The sequence below is a fragment of the Ranitomeya variabilis genome, chromosome 4, assembly GCF_051348905.1.
Source record: "Ranitomeya variabilis isolate aRanVar5 chromosome 4, aRanVar5.hap1, whole genome shotgun sequence".
In the NCBI taxonomy this organism is placed as follows: Eukaryota; Metazoa; Chordata; class Amphibia; order Anura; family Dendrobatidae; genus Ranitomeya; species Ranitomeya variabilis.
In genome coordinates, this window is record NC_135235.1 from 287,733,705 (window position 1) to 287,750,054 (window position 16,350).

The 16,350-nt window shown below is 42.1% G+C and overlaps 1 protein-coding gene across 1 annotated transcript in view; it reads right to left on the reverse strand.

Moving 5' to 3' along the window:
• Positions 1 to 9,723: 9,723 nt before the first annotated feature.
• The window catches only part of LOC143764495 (uncharacterized), a 48,828-nt gene continuing 42,201 nt past the window's right edge, over positions 9,724 to 16,350 (reverse strand). Inside the window, exon 9 of the mRNA XM_077250106.1 lies at positions 9,724 to 12,080. Within this exon, the coding sequence (XP_077106221.1) occupies positions 12,049 to 12,080 (32 nt within the window). The 3' untranslated portion in view covers positions 9,724 to 12,048. The remainder of the gene's footprint in view (positions 12,081 to 16,350) is intronic.

Below are 16,350 nucleotides of genomic sequence, written 5' to 3' on the forward strand. Positions count from 1 at the left end.
CAGATTGTGGGCACTGAGTCTATACTGGCTCAGGTTCTGGCGGTCTCTGGTGTCCGAGAGTTTCTCCAGATATGGAGCCAGTCTGTATTCTCTCTGTAGGCTCTGGTACACGGTCAGTTTCTGTGAGCTGCTGATCTCGTTCGTCCACTGACGTACCTCTCCTGCCCCTCCTCTACAATCTTCCTGATTGTGGCTTTTGTCAGGTTGTTTCGGTTGAAGGTTTGGTCAAGTTGGGTGAGCTGTTCTAGGGGTCCTGGTTTGTGGGGACCACCTATATGTAGCATGGCTTTATGGTGATGGGTTGCTACTCTGTAGGCGAGCCTGGAAGGACAGCGCCCTCTTCAGGACTGCTAACTGCACTGAGAATCTGCCCATCTCAGCTCGACAGGCACTGTTGGTGGTGGTCCGATGGACCTGGAGGTGTTTATAGAAATCCAGGTGGAATATTTCTGTTGGACTGGAATCCCACGTTGACCAGTGTGGGTATGTGTGAAGACCCCAGACTTCACTGACCGTACAGGATTAGGGCGATTATGGCATCAAAAGATTTTAGCCAGACCCTCACTGGTGGCTTCAGATGGTAGCGTTTCCTTTGGATGGCATAAAAGGTTTTGCAGGCCTTGTCCTTCAGGGTCTCTATGGCTTGTTTGAAGCTCCCTGACTGGTGAATTTCCAGGCCCAGGTAGGTGTATTTGTCCATTAAAGTAAGAGCGCTGTTTTAGCACACACATATATACACACTGCTCAAAAAAATAAAGGGAACACTTAAACAGAATATAACTCACAAGTAAATCAAACATCTGTGAAATCAAATTGTCCACTTAGGAAGCAATACTGTTTGACAATCAATTTCACATGCTGTTGTGCAAATGAAAGACAACAGATGTAAAATATTGGCAATAATCAAGACACACTCAATAAAGGAGTGGTTCTGCAGGTGGGGACCACAGACCACATCTCAGTACCAATGCTTTCTGGCTTATGTTTTGGTCACTTGAATGTTGGTTGTGCTTTCACACTCATGGTAGCACGAGACGGACTCCACAACCCACACAATTGGCTCAGGTAGTGCAGCTCATCCAGGATGGCACATCAATGCAAGCAAGAAGGTTTGCTGTGTGTCAGCGTAGTGTCCAGATTCTGGAGGCACTACCAGGAGACGTGGAGGGGGCTGTTGGAGGGCAACAACCCAGCAGCGGGACCCAATCTCAGCCTTCGTGCAAGGAGGAACAGGAGAACTGCCTGAGCCCTGAAAAATGACCTCCCGCAGGCCACAAATGTGCATGTGTCTGCACAAACGGTTAGAAACCGACTCCATGAGGATGGTCCGAGTGCCCGATGTCTACAGATGGGGGTTGTGCTCACAGCCCAACACCGTGCAGGATGCTTGGCATTTGCCACAGAACACTAGGATTGGCAAATTCACCACTGGCACCCTGTGCTCTTCACAGATGAAAGCAGGTTGACACGGAGTATGTGAGAGTCTTGAGACACCGTGGAGAGCGATCTGCTGCCTGCAGCATCCTTCAGCATTACCGATTTGGCAGTGGGTCAGTAATGATGTGGGTGGCATTTCTTTGGAGGGCCACACAGCCCTCCATGTGCTCACCAGAGGTAGCCTGACTGCCATTGGGTACTGAGATGAGATCCTCAGACCCTTGTGAGACCACATGCTGGCGTAGTTGGCCTTGTGTTCCTCCTAATGCAGGACAATGCCAGACCTCATGTGGCTGGAGTGTGTCAGCAGTTCCTGCAAAATGAAGGCATTGAAGCTATGGACTGACCCACCCGTTCCCCAGACCTGAATCCGATTGAACACATCTGGGACATCATGTCTCGCACCATCCACCACAGACTGTCCAGGAGTTGGTGGATGCTTTAGTCCAGGTCTGGGAGGAGATCCCTCAGGCCATCCACCGCCTCATCAGGAGCCTGTAGGGAGGTCATACAGGCACGTAGAGGCCACAAACTACTGAGTATCATTTCCTTGTTTTGAGGCATTTTCACTAAAGTTGGATCAGACTGTAACTTCATTTTCCACTTTAATTTTGAGCATCATTCCAACTCCAGACCTCTGTGGGATATTAATTGCGATTTACGTTGATCAGCTGCCCCAGAATAGATGCGCCAATTCTGGCACTTAGCCTTGCTCTTCCCACTTGTCCTGTAGTGGTGATAAGTGGGGTAATATTTGTGGGGTTGATGTCACCTCACCTGTGTATTGTCCGGTGACCTCAATCCCATGGATTAGTAATGGAGAGGTGTCTATAAGACATCTCCATTACTAATCCTATAGTTATATGGTAAATACACAGCCAGAATGAAGTCCTTTAATTGAAATAATCAGACTCATTTGAATCTTAATTAAACCATACTTACTGAATCACCTAATCCCCGAATCCCTCGATCTCCTGCAACAAAAATACAATTATAAACCAACACAAATACTCCCTGTCCGACGTAGTCCATTTACCGAATCTCACAACGATCTCAAGCGTAGAACAGTCACATCGGCCTCCGGTGATACACTGAAGAGTTCACCGGCATTCGTGCTCTCACTTACGGCACTACCGCTGTGTGAGAATTTTCTCACGCAATGGTGCCGCAAGTGACAGAACTTACTCCGGTGACCTCTGATTCCCACTGAATAACATTGCCTTAACTACCCTTTGCGGATTTGGTGCAAATCCGCGCGGAAAAAAATGGAGCGGATCCGCAACGTGTGCACATAGCCTTAATCATCAGATATGTCTACAGAAAATTATTGTTTTGTTTAATTTCACATCTGCATAAATTGTAAAGAATTTTTGCTACAATTTCTATTGTAAATTCTATTTTGAGCTAATGAATATTCTAATCTCCAATTCCAGAGTGGCGCAGTGAATTTACAATCACACAAGCAGATGCCGTTACTGACTAGTTTACAAAAGGTCTGGTGGCTTTAACAAAGTCTTCATACAAAAGATGTAGCGAGTTTCAGGCCAGAGCTATATGGGGACCTTGGTCTCGCAACAAAGTATCACTTGGTGCCACTGCTACAGCACAGCACAATATAAGTGAATGGGGTTGCCCCAACAATCATGTGACAAGAAGTCCATTCGCCTCCCCTCCTCCTCGACCCCGTCCCAATCCCCCCCCCCACAAGTAGCACAAACAGCTTGCGGATCAATGGCCTCACGCACGTGTTGAAAAACAAACTCCTGCAACAAGAGGTCCTGCGAATAAAATGGCAGCGATTCATTCAAATTGTTACAAAATGCACCGACAAATGTTACTCAGCTCATCTGCACATCATTATACAAGACCTTGGGAGAGAGCCGTGATCTGGAGGAGGGTCCGGTGCTTATGGGATTTTCCAAATGAACACAATGAAGCCTCTGAATAGGGCTAGTTTTTGGAAATTCTTCCTTAATCATGACTGGCAACAATTACAGGAACATTTCTGTACTTCTATACAAGCAACTCTTTATGGGGAAAAGTATGGAAGTGCTTGCTCACATGTAAATATGTATATAGTAAAAAACAAAAAGTGATTATTGCTCAGACATGGGGGTTAAAGGTAGTTCATCCAGCACTCATACTTATTTGGGCTTTAAAACAGATTTTATTTTACATACCTGCATCAGCGATGGCTAAGTTGCCTTCACTATCATAGAAAAACTGTTGCAATCATGCGATTATTCCGGACTGAGAAGATTTGAACGTAAACAATAAGTCCAGTTTTTATCCAAAAAAAAAAAAACATTCCATCTGTTTTGTCACCCATATGGAATTCGTTTTTACACATCAGCAATTAAAAGATTTACAAAAAAAAAAATCCTATGCCAGTTTTAACAATGCATCTGTAAAAAAAATCAGCTGCTATAGGATTGATCTGTACGGGATTATTTTTATTTGCGTACCCATAGACTTGAATGGGCGCGTCTCATCCACCATACAGAAGACACAAGTACATGCTGTGGGTTTTTTAGGTTTGTTTTTTTTTTTTAACGAGGACATTCCGTACATGTAAAACATTGTCAGAGAAATAAGGGGTGCACTATTATCACAAATATATCAAGAAATGGGTGCAACACGTAGTCTGCGATAAATATTTGAGATTCTACTTCTAATTCTATCTACTTCTAGTGCATTTTTTCACTTATTTTGTGACATACCTATTCATCACATGAGCTTTACTAGGCCTCTTGTTGGGTGCTCATTTGAGAATTTAATTCAATATAACGCAATATGCAATGAAATATTTATTTACGCAATATACATGTTCTTTGGCTTTATTGGTTTTGCATAGCTACTTACCAGGGGCCATGCTAACAATATTTATTGTCCACTCCCTTTAGTGCCATTTGGGTGCCTAATGGTGCTCTTATCCCTGAATTCTTGACATGATTTTTTTGCCATGTTATTTTATGCAGGCTGTCCGGCCATTGCAGCCTTGACGCACGCGCACTTCTCTCTATACCTCCGTTGCCTTCCACCGCTGGTACCAGCGCACGCGCTCTTGCTATTTTTGCATTCCCGGCATGTCCACTCTGCGCAGGCGCCCGCATGTACCATAATAACAGTACACACTTCCGGACACGATTAGACAATCATTCGCGTCCTGATCGTCTTCACGCAGCTGGCCTCGGAACTTCTCTCCCGGCACCATGGCTTCACACCGATATGGTCTCCAGGTCTCATTAATGTACATATATAAACCAGATATGCTCACCTCATACGCTTCATTTTACAGCCGTTTGTGAGCTGGTAATGTGGCTTTACCCACCCACACCCCATAGGCTATTGTAGCCCTTTTGTTGACCTCTATTCCATCACGAGTGACCATCCATCAGGTTGTAGATTTACTTTTTCCCAGTGTTGCTACGTACTCCATTGCTTTTCCCTCTCTTTGTCTATGGTGTTTTATTTTGGGGGAATTTATCCCCCTACTACTTGGGACAACACACCAGGGACCTGGGAGCTGAGATATATTATCATATGTTTTTCCAATGACGGTAGGTTTTTTTGTGGCACACTGGTGATAGCAGCCATGCTCTTGTACACTAATTAAGGTGTAGTGTGTTCATTATACATACTCTTGTGGTCACATCATTTTTGGGATGTTTTGTGGGTCGCCATTAATATCTGCTTGTGTTGATTGTATAGATTTATTATAATGGTATAAATGGGCTACTATCGAGCTCTTCACAAGTACACTCATTGATCATTTGACCTATTTGGCCTGCTATTTGGGGGTGTTAGTTCTTTGGTCATGTTATATGTATTTTATGTGTTTTTAATTCTTGTTTTGTGGTGCAATAAAGGTTTTTTTCTTATATTTTATTATGTTGATGTGCAGACCATCATTAGTCTAGTCTTTTTCATGTAAAACATTGGTCATCTGAATTTTTGCTTTCATGGACAGCACTCAAACAGAAACAACGGTAATGTGAACGTAGCCTAAGAAGAAGTAAATCGTATGCAGAGGGACCACGGGAAAGAGCGGTGATCTGGAGGAGGACGACGCCGGGCTGATTAATTTTCCCAATCGCTGCATTATGTATACAGCATGTTCTGAGGCTCACATTTCACAATAGCTTTTGTTTTAGAAAATTGCCAAAACTACAACACCCAGCAAGTAGAGCTGTATGTTGGGAATTACTGGCCAGCAAGTATTAAATTAATACGCAGGTGCAAATGCGTCATGACTGCAATACAAACACAATCACAATGCAACAGCCCTTTGCAATTACTAAGCACATGAACTCCACTAGAGCTAAACACTAGTGATGAGCGAACGTGCTGGGATAAGATGTTATCTGAGCATGCTCAAGTCCTAACAGTGTCTTCAGCATGCTCAAAAAGTCCCTGTGGCTGTTTGACAGACAACACATGCAGGGATTGTGTGTTTGTTATGCAATCCCGAACAAACACTTTCGGCGTGCCGGAAAAGTATGTTCGAATCCACGCAGCTGCATGTCTCGCAGCTGTTCGACTGCTGGAACACATGTAGGGATTACATGTTTGTTAGCCAATCCCTGCATGCGTTGCAGCTGTCTTACAGCCGCGAGACATGCAGCCGCAAGGACTCGAACATATTTTTCGAGCACGCCGAAGTCACTCATTTAGCACATGAGCATGCTCAGATAACATCTTATCCCAGCACGTTCGCTCATCACTACTAAACACACACAGATCCATGAGGAACATTGGATGGGGTTATGCAATTTTGATCAGAACTGGAAACCACTAGTGACAAACTGGATCCTGTTCTCCAGTTTATTTGAAGTTTAGGCGCTTGGAAAGGCGAATCTAGAATCTATAGAATCGATCCCATCCGAGCTGACGTCACCGTGTTGCTAGTAGGTGGGCTTATACAGTTTTGATTAAAACTGTAAATTAGGTAATTTTCACATATGTAACTATAGTGGAGTTAGGGTACTGTCACACAGTGCCATTTTCATCGCTACGACGGTACGATTCGTGACGTTCTAGCGATATCGTTACGATATCGCAGTGTCTGACACGCAGCAGCGATCAGGGACCCTGCTGAGAATCGTACGTCGTAGCAGATCGTTTGGAACTTTCTTTCGTCTCTTGATCACCCGCTGACATCGCTGGATCTTTGTGTGTGACACCGATCCAGCGATGTGTTCGCTTGTAACCAGGGTAAACATCGGGTAACTAAGCGCAGGGCCGCGCTTAGTAACCCGATGTTTACCCTGGTTACCAGCGTAAACGTAAAAAAACCAAACAGTACATACTTACATTCCGGTGTCTGTCCTCCGGCGTCTCAGCTTCTCTGCACTGTGAGCGCCTGCCGGCCGGAAAGCGAGCACAGCGGTGACGCGGTGACGTCACCGCTGTGCTTTCCGGCTATGGTGCTTACACAGTGGAGAGAAGCAGAACGCCGGGGGACAGGCACCGGAATGTAAGTATGTACTGTTTGGTTTTTTTACGTTTACGCTGGTAACCAGGGTAAACATCGGGTTACTAAGCGCGGCCCTGCGCTTAGTAACCCGATGTTTACCCTGGTTACCCGGGGACTTCGGCATCGCTCCAGCGCCGTGATTGCAAAGTGTGACCGCAGTCTACGACGCTGGAGCGATAATCATACGACGCTGCGACGTCACGGATCGTGCCGTCGTAGCGATGAAAATGGCACTGTGTGACAGTACCCTTAGTGTTCATTAAATTGCAAAGTGCTTTTACATAGAGATAATATATATACTTTATGTACATACAGGACAGTGTATAATTGCATTCCCCATGCAGGTGAGGTTAATCTTGTTATTGATCACTGCTGCTGTTCAGTGTGGCTTTTCACACATATCTACATTGACACACGGACATAATTTGCGTGCCACACCGAAAAGCAGCGTTTATCAATAAGATTAAGCTCACCTGCGTAGGGAATGTAGTTGCACGCCTTCCTATACGACTTAAAGTAATACAGATTCACTATTTATTTTATGTTTATACTGAAAAAAGAACATTTTTCTCGTAAACTGCTAGCAGAGATGGTGAAAAGCAAAAGGAATCAAAACAGTCATTTAACAAAAACCTTCATGTACTTCTATGGGGTCATCCTGGTCATGTGATAATGCCACAGATGTACGATTCCAATAACTGACGCGCGTGTTTGCCGCATGATCTCAGGAAGCAATAAAGGTTCCTTTACACTGACTGCAAGCAGAGATCTTGAAAATATCATTTTATAATGAAATCCTATTATGGCTACTTATTCAGTAAAATATCTCAAAGCAATTTTTTTTTTTTCTTTTTTTATGGCTGGGAGGATACAGACTGACTCATACGATATAAACACTTGCAATACAACAGCAATTTTATTAAAAAACATACAGATTGTATAAAAATGTATAATATATATATATATATATATATATATATATATATATATATATTTATTTATTATATATCCCGCTACACCATACATCCATTGATCACAGGCATTAAGGTTTGTGTTAAAGCTTTGGCAATTAAATCAAATTTGTAAGACAATAACGTGAACGCATTAATACACGCAGATTACTGATCAAAAAGAGTGCAAATAAGAACAATGGAGAAGCCCAAGGAACCAATCAGATTCAAACCATTTAAAAAAAAAAGACAGTACTAAACTTAAAAGCAGGCATCTGATTGGCTGCGGTAAGTAGCAGTATTTCTGTATTAGTGTGTGCACACGTCCCCGTATCTGTGACCCAAATCCATCATCAGGCCCCTTATCTGCTATATGAAAGGGACGGAGGTCGCAATGTTCATAGGACAGACAGCCATCTGTGTCAGACACACATACTGTAAAATAAAGGGACTGGTCTGTGTGACCAGAGCTCCATTCAAACCAGGGAACAACAGCCTGGAGATTGATGAGGGTCTCTGCAGTCAGACCCCCAATGCTGGAGGTCTGTGGATAGGTGGTAAAGGACTATTTCCAGGAATGGCAAGTTACCAACCCTACACAAAAATCAGATTTATATTCACTGGGCATTTTGTAGAAATTCGGTCACCATTCCGGACTTATCCGTTTTAGCAAATGCTTGCATTCCCCATAAAATAACGATTCTGGAGCATCTTTTCTTAGGTCTGCATTGTGCTGTTCCTCCTTGAGGTGTATAAATAAACTGACAACTTTGGGGGTTACCATTTTGTGGGTCAATAAGGATCTGTTCCTAATTAGTACTGGCATTATTGGACTAACTAGACCGTATCAGAGTACCCCATGGATAAGGGGAATGGTAATGTCCAGTTGTCAATAAAAAAAAAAAAACAAACACACCAGGAGGAATAACGGAGGACACATTGTTCTTTAAAAAAGAAAAAAAAAAAAAAAAAAAGAAGATTCTCAAGAATTAGCAATTGATTGGAAATACAAATATAATATTTACCAAAATACAGAGTCCAGAATAATATAAAACCATAAACATTATAATAAGACAAAACGCAGTAAAGAAAGCCATACTGTCTGCTTACTCCCATATAAAAACAAGCGGGCTACACGACTAACCACAAAACACCAGGTCCGGTGATATAATGGTTGTGTCCCCATTAATTGAGATCTAAAAAAAAAAATCACCACCTCTTCTGTGTGACGTGTCCAGAATGTAGTTTGTATTATGTGCTCCAGTCTATCCTGATAAATATTAAGAATTTGCAAAACTTCAAAACCACAGATTAGTGATGTACTATGCACTGTATGTGAAAATACAAGGGTTATGAGGGATATTTTGTATCAGAGGCTGCACTGCGGAGCAGTCTCCTCCGAAACGCATCTATTACTCATTCTATATAAAACATGGCGTGTATCCAGAGCAGCTACAGATATAATGTCCGCCATCCTCGAGCTCTTCATTCACTTGCATTACACCTGCAAAACACGAATGGCACCAAACAGCTACAAGTAACGGCACAAGTTGTGAAAATTACTTAAAGGGGTTTTCCGGTTTCTAAACAACCCTGTCCTGCAACTGCAATAAAAAAAAAAGAAGAAAAAAAAAGAAAGAGGCTGTTCTTTACCTGCCTGGTCCAGGTATCCACTGCTGCTCCCTATGTCTGTTATTGACATCAGTACTGTAGACAACAGACAATAGGAGCAGCAGCAGAGACCTGGGGAGCGGGAGTAAAGCATGATTTGTTTTTGTTGTAAAAACTGCAGCTGGGTAACATTTTCCAAAACAGGAGAAAAAAAAAACAACCTTAAAATAGCAGCCACTTGACGTAAACTAAAATCTAAAATTTTTTATTTTTTTATTTTTTTTTTAGAAATATTGCATAAAAAACAAAAAAAAAAAAACAACATCAAAAGACATGGGGTGAATGTTGGTTATTTCTACTAATCTAGCTTTGACCTCCACATTGATATCAGTTTATTTGCTCTGAATGATCTGCCCAATTACCCCCCTTCCGAAAGGTTGTGGTTGTTTGGCAGTCCATCTGCGATTAGGGACCTTTTATCAGTCGATCCAGGCTGTTAAAAAAAAAAAAACGCCGAGAGACTATCTTCAAGCTGATCGGCGGCCATTTACTGACTCATTTACACAGGCGGACGAACATACTATGCGGCACAAAAATCATTGCACCCTACGAATGTGTATTTTGTTCATTCGTCAGGTAAAGGCCCAATAAGACTGGAATGAAAGCTGCTCACCTAAAAGAGGCCATTACTCTGATCACTGAGCTTTGGACAAGGAGGCTTGGCATGACTGAATATATACAGGTGCTTCTCACAAAATTAGAATATCAAAACGTTAATTTATTTCAGTTCTTCAATACAAAAAGAGAAACTCACATATTATATACAGACATTACAAACAGAGTGATCTATTTCACGTGTTTATTTCTGTTAATGTTGCTGATTATGGCTTACAGCCAATGAAAACCCAAAAATCATTATCTCAGTAAATTAGAATAATTAACAAAAAACACCTGCAAAGACTTCCAAATTCTCTTTCAGTAGGCTCTACAATCATGGGGAAGACTTCTGACTTGACAGATGTCCAGAAGGCAGTCATTGACACACTCCACAAGGAGGGTAAGCCACAAAAAGTCATTACTAAAGAAGCTGGCTGTTCACAGAGTTCCAAGCACATTAATGGAAAGTTGAGTGGAAGGAAAAAGTGTGGTAGAAAAAGGTGCACAAGCAACCAGGATAACCACAGCATTGAAAGGATTGTGAAGAAAAAGGCCATTCAAAAATTTGGGGGAGATTCACAAGGAGTGGACTGCTGCTGGAGTCATTGCTTGAAGAGCCACCACACAGACATATCCAGGACATGGGCTACAAGTGTCAAGCCACTCATGACCAACAGACAACGCCAGAAGCGTCTTACCTGGGCCAAGGAGAAAAAGAACTGGATTGTTGCTCAGTGGTCCAAGCTGTTGTTTTCAGATGAAAGTAAATTTTGCATTTCATTTGGAAATCAAGGTCCCAGATTCTGGAGGAAGAGTGGAGAGGCCACAATCCAAGCTGCTGAGGTCTAGTGTGAAGTTTCCACAATCAGTGATGGTTTGGGGAGCCATGTCATCTGCTGGTGTAGGTCCACTGTGTTTTATCAAGACCAAAGTCAGCACAGCCGTCTACCAGGACATTTTAGAGCACTTCATGCTTCCCTCAGCCGACAAGCTTTTTGCAGATAGAAATTTAATGCTCCAGCAGATCTTGGAACCTGTCCACACTGCCAAAAGTACCAATACCTGGTGTAAAAACAACAGTATCACTGTGCTTGATTGGCAGCAAACTCGCCTGACCTTAACTCCATAGAGAATCTATGGAGTATTGTCAAGAGGAAGATGAGAAACACCAGACCCAACAATGCAGACGAGCTGAAGGCTGCTATCAAAGCAACCTGGGCTTCCATAACCCCTCAGCAGTGCCACAGGCTGATCGCCTCCATGTCACGCCGTATTGATGCAGTAATTGATTCAAAAGGAGCCCAGACCAAGTATTGAGTGCATTTACTGAACATACATTTCAGTAGGCCAACATTTCAGATTTTAAAATCATTTTTTCAAGCTAGTGTTATAAAGTATTCTAATTTACTGAGATAATGACTTTTGGGTTTTCATTGGCTGTAAGCCATAATCATCAACATTAACAGAAATAAACACGAGAAATAGATCACTCTGTCTGTAATGACTCTATATAATATGAGTTTCACTTTTTGTATTGAAGAACTGAAATAAATTAACTTTTTGATGATATTCTAATTTACTGAAAAGCACCTATATGTTATGTAGAGACACCTGAATTGGCTGTTACTTACAGATACATGTAGAAAAACTGCAGAATAAATAGTGGAAGAGCGACAATTAAAAGATCTAAAATTACAAATCTAGTGCAGTACAAGGGAAGCGGCCGCGATGTAATGCAGGAGTGGAGAGACGGAAACTCGAGGGATTGACGATTAAAAGATGAACTTTTCCTTTTCCTGGGCGGCTCGGACGAGCTCAGCGACGCTACATGTTACCTCCCATCTCCATAATGATAGGATTACAACAGTCTGTCCTGGCAATATTGGGAAGGTCCTTCAATATAATCCTTCAGTAATTCTAGGAATCAATCCTTCCATAGGAAGAAAACACTGTAGAGAGGAAGATAATAAAAGACATATATATATCTAATATATAAAGGTGTGTGTGTGTGTGTGTGTGTGTGTGTGTGTGTGTGTGTGTGTGTGTGTGTGTGTGTGTGTGTGTGTGTGTGTGTGTGTGTGTGTGTGTGTGTGTGTGTGTCTCTCTCCGGGATTGGCATCTGCACCGTCGCAGCTACAGCCACAAAATTTTGCACAGTCACACGTCTGGACCCCGAGAGCGTCATAGGCTATGTTGTGAGGTGAAATTTTAACCCCGCGCGTTACAATTCACCAAACAATTTTGCCCCTATCTACATAATGGGGAAAAAGTGAAAGAAAAAGTGTTGGAGGCAAATTGACAGCTGCCAGATGTGAACAAGGGGGACTTAAAGAGTGAGAGCGATGGCGCCAAAGAGTATATACCGTACAGTTGCTAAGGTGGGGCCCCGACATGGGATACTCACCACACACGGGGATATGAACTCACACACAAAATGCGCCACACACTACCACGTGCTTGAACACATATCACCCTCAGCGCACATTTCACCACACATACACCAACCTCGCCACATAAAAGTCGAAACACAAAAGTCGCCGCTCAAAACTCGCCACGTGCAAAACTCGCCAAATGCAAAACTCGCCACACGTGCAAAACTCACCTCGTGGAAAAGTCGCCGCACGCAAAACTTGCACATACTCAAAACGCACCACACATAAAACTCGCCACGCGCAAAACTTGCTGCACACAACTTGCTACACTAACCTGTCACATGCAACTCGACACACAAAAAGTTGCTATACGCATGTCGCCACACAAAACTCATCTCACAAAAGTCGCTACATGCATGTAGCCACATGCAACTCAACACACACAACTTGACACATGAAACTCGCCCTAAAACACACACAAGTCTGGTATTATCCTTCAAAAATAAAAATCTGATTAATAAGCAGACAAACTACAAGAGCAACAAATGTACCATATAGGAAATACGGCAGCTGTCAGTCACATGACCTGTCTATTATGTGTATGTGTGAGCTAATATATACTGCCAGGGGGGAGGGCTTCCTGTTGGCTGGGGATTTATCAGGCTGCCAATTTAGCTTACGAATACTGAGGTAAAAATACTGACCAAATAACGTGTGAACGAGGGCTAATACAGGAGGAGATGACATACAGATATATACTATATACAGGAGGAGATGACACACAGGTATATACTATTTACAGGGGAGATGACACACAGGTATATACTATATACAGGAGGAGATGAGACAGGTATATACTATATACAGGAGGAGATGACATACAGGTATATACTATATACAAGAGGAGATGACACACAGGTATATACTATATTCAGGAGGAGATGACACACAAATATACTATATACAGGGGAGATGAGACAGGTATATACTATATACAGGAGGAGATGACATACAGGTATATACTATATGGAGATGACACACATACTATATACAGGGGAGATGACAGGTATATACTATACACAAGAGGAGATGACACACGTATATACTATATACAGGGGAGATGACACAGGTATATACTATATACAGGGGAGATGTCACAGGTATATACTATATACAGGAGGAGATGACATACAAGTACATACTATATACAGGAGGAGATGACACAGGTATATACTATATACAGGAGGAGATGACACAGGTATACACTATATACAGGGGAGATGACACATATATACTATATACAGGAGGAGATGACATACAGGTACATACTATATACAGGAGGAGATGACATACAGGTACATACTATATACAGGGGAGATGACACAGATATATACTATATAAAAGAGATGACACATAGGTATATAGAGGAGGAGATGACATACAGCAGGTATATACTATATATAGGAGATGACATACAGGTATATAGTATATACAGAAGAGATGACATACAGGTATATACTATATACAGGAGGAGATGACACAGGTATATACAATATACAGGAGGAGATGACATACAGCAGGTATATACTATTTACAAGGGAGATGCTATATACAGGAGATGACATACAGGTGTATACTATATATAAGGGAGATGACAAACATGTATATACTGAGGGGAAAATGAGGGGTGTGAGGTGAAAATGAAAAGGTGTGAGTGCAAAATGAGAGGAGTGAGGGAAAATAGTGGAGTGATCGGAAAATAAAAGATGTGAGGTCGAAATGACAAGTGTTAGGGGGGAATGAGAGGAGTGAGGGGGAAAATAAGAGATGTGAGGGGGAAAATGAGAGGCGTGATGGGAAAATAAGAGAAGTGAGGTGCTATAACTAACCACAGATATTTACTATGCCCAGGCAACGCCGGGCTCTTCAGCTTATATTTATATATATATATATATATATATATATATATATATATATATATATATATATATATATATATATATATATATATACATATACATATACATACACACACACATACACACACACACTCACCGGCCACTTTATTAGGTACACCATGCTAGTAACGGGTTGGACCCCCTTTTGCCTTCAGAACTGCCTCAATTCTTCGTGGCATAGATTCAACAAGGTGCTGGAAGCATTCCTCAGAGATTTTGGTCCATATTGACATGATGGCATCACACAGTTGCCGCAGATTTGTCGGCTGCACATCCCAAAGATGCTCCATACAAGGCAGGATGGATCCATGCTTTCATGTTGTTTACGCCAAATTCTGACCCTACCATCCGAATGTCGCAGCAGAAATCGAGACTCATCAGACCAAGCAACGTTTTTCCAATCTTCTACTGTCCAATTTCGATGAGCTTGTACAAATTGTAGCCTCAGTTTCCTGTTCTTAGCTGAAAGGAGTGGTACCCGGTGTGGTCTTCTGCTGCTGTAGCCCATCTGCCTCAAAGTTCGACGCACTGTGCGTTCAGAGATGCTCTTAGGCCTACCTTGGTTGTAACGGGTGGCGATTTGAGTCACTGTTGCCTTTCTATCAGCTCGAACCAGTCTGCCCATTCTCCTCTGACCTCTGGCATCAACAAGGCATTTCCGCCCACAGAACTGCCGCTCACTGGATTTTTTTTCTTTTTCGGACCATTCTCTGTAAACCCTAGAGATGGTTGTGCGTGAAAATCCCAGTAGATCAGCAGTTTCTGAAATACTCAGACCAGCCCTTCTGGCACCAACAACCATGCCACGTTCAAAGGCACTCAAATCACCTCTCTTCCCCATACTGATGCTCGGTTTGAACTGCAGGAGATTGTCTTGACCATGTCTACATGCCTAAATGCACGGAGTTGCCGCCATGTGATTGGCGGATTAGAAATTAAGTGTTAACAAGAAGTTGGACAGGTGTACCTAATAAAGTGGCCAGTGAGTGTGTATGTATGTATGTATGTATGTATGTATGTATGTATGTATGTATGTATGTATGTATGTATGTATGTATGTATGTATGTATGTATGTATGTATGTATGTATATATATATATATATATATATATATATATATATATATATATATATATATATACATATACACACACACACACACACACACAGTTAGGTCCATATATATTTGGACAGAGACAACATTTTCTTATTTTGGTTATAGACATTACCACAATGAATTTTAAACAAAACAATTCAGATGCAGTTGAAGTTCAGACTTTCAGCTTTCATTTGAGGGTATCTACATTAAAATTGGATGAAGGGTTTAGGAGTTTCAGCTCCTTAACATGTGCCACCCTGTTTTTAAAGGGACCAAAAGTAATTGGACAGATTCAATAATTTTAAATAAAATGTTTATTTGTAGTGCTTGGTTGAAAACCCTTTGTTGGCAATGACTGCCTGAAGTCTTGAACTCATGGACATCACCAGACGCTGTGTTTCCTCCTTTTTGATGCTCTGCCAGGCCTTCACTGCGGTGGTTTTCAGTTGCTGTTTGTTTGTGGGCCTTTCTGTCTGAAGTTTAGTCTTTAACAAGTGAAATGCATGCTCAATTGGGTTGAGATCAGGTGACTGACTTGGCCATTCAGGAATATTCCACTTCTTTGCTTTAATAAACTCCTGGGTTTCTTTGGCTTTATGTTTTGGGTCATTGTCCATCTGTAGTATGAAACGACGACCAATCAGTTTGGCTGCATTTGGCTGGATCTGAGCACACAGTATGGCTCTGAATACCTCAGAATTCATTCGGCTGCTTTTGTCCTGTGTCACATCATCAATAAACACTAGTGACCCAGTGCCACTGGCAGCCATGCATGCCCAAGCCATCACAC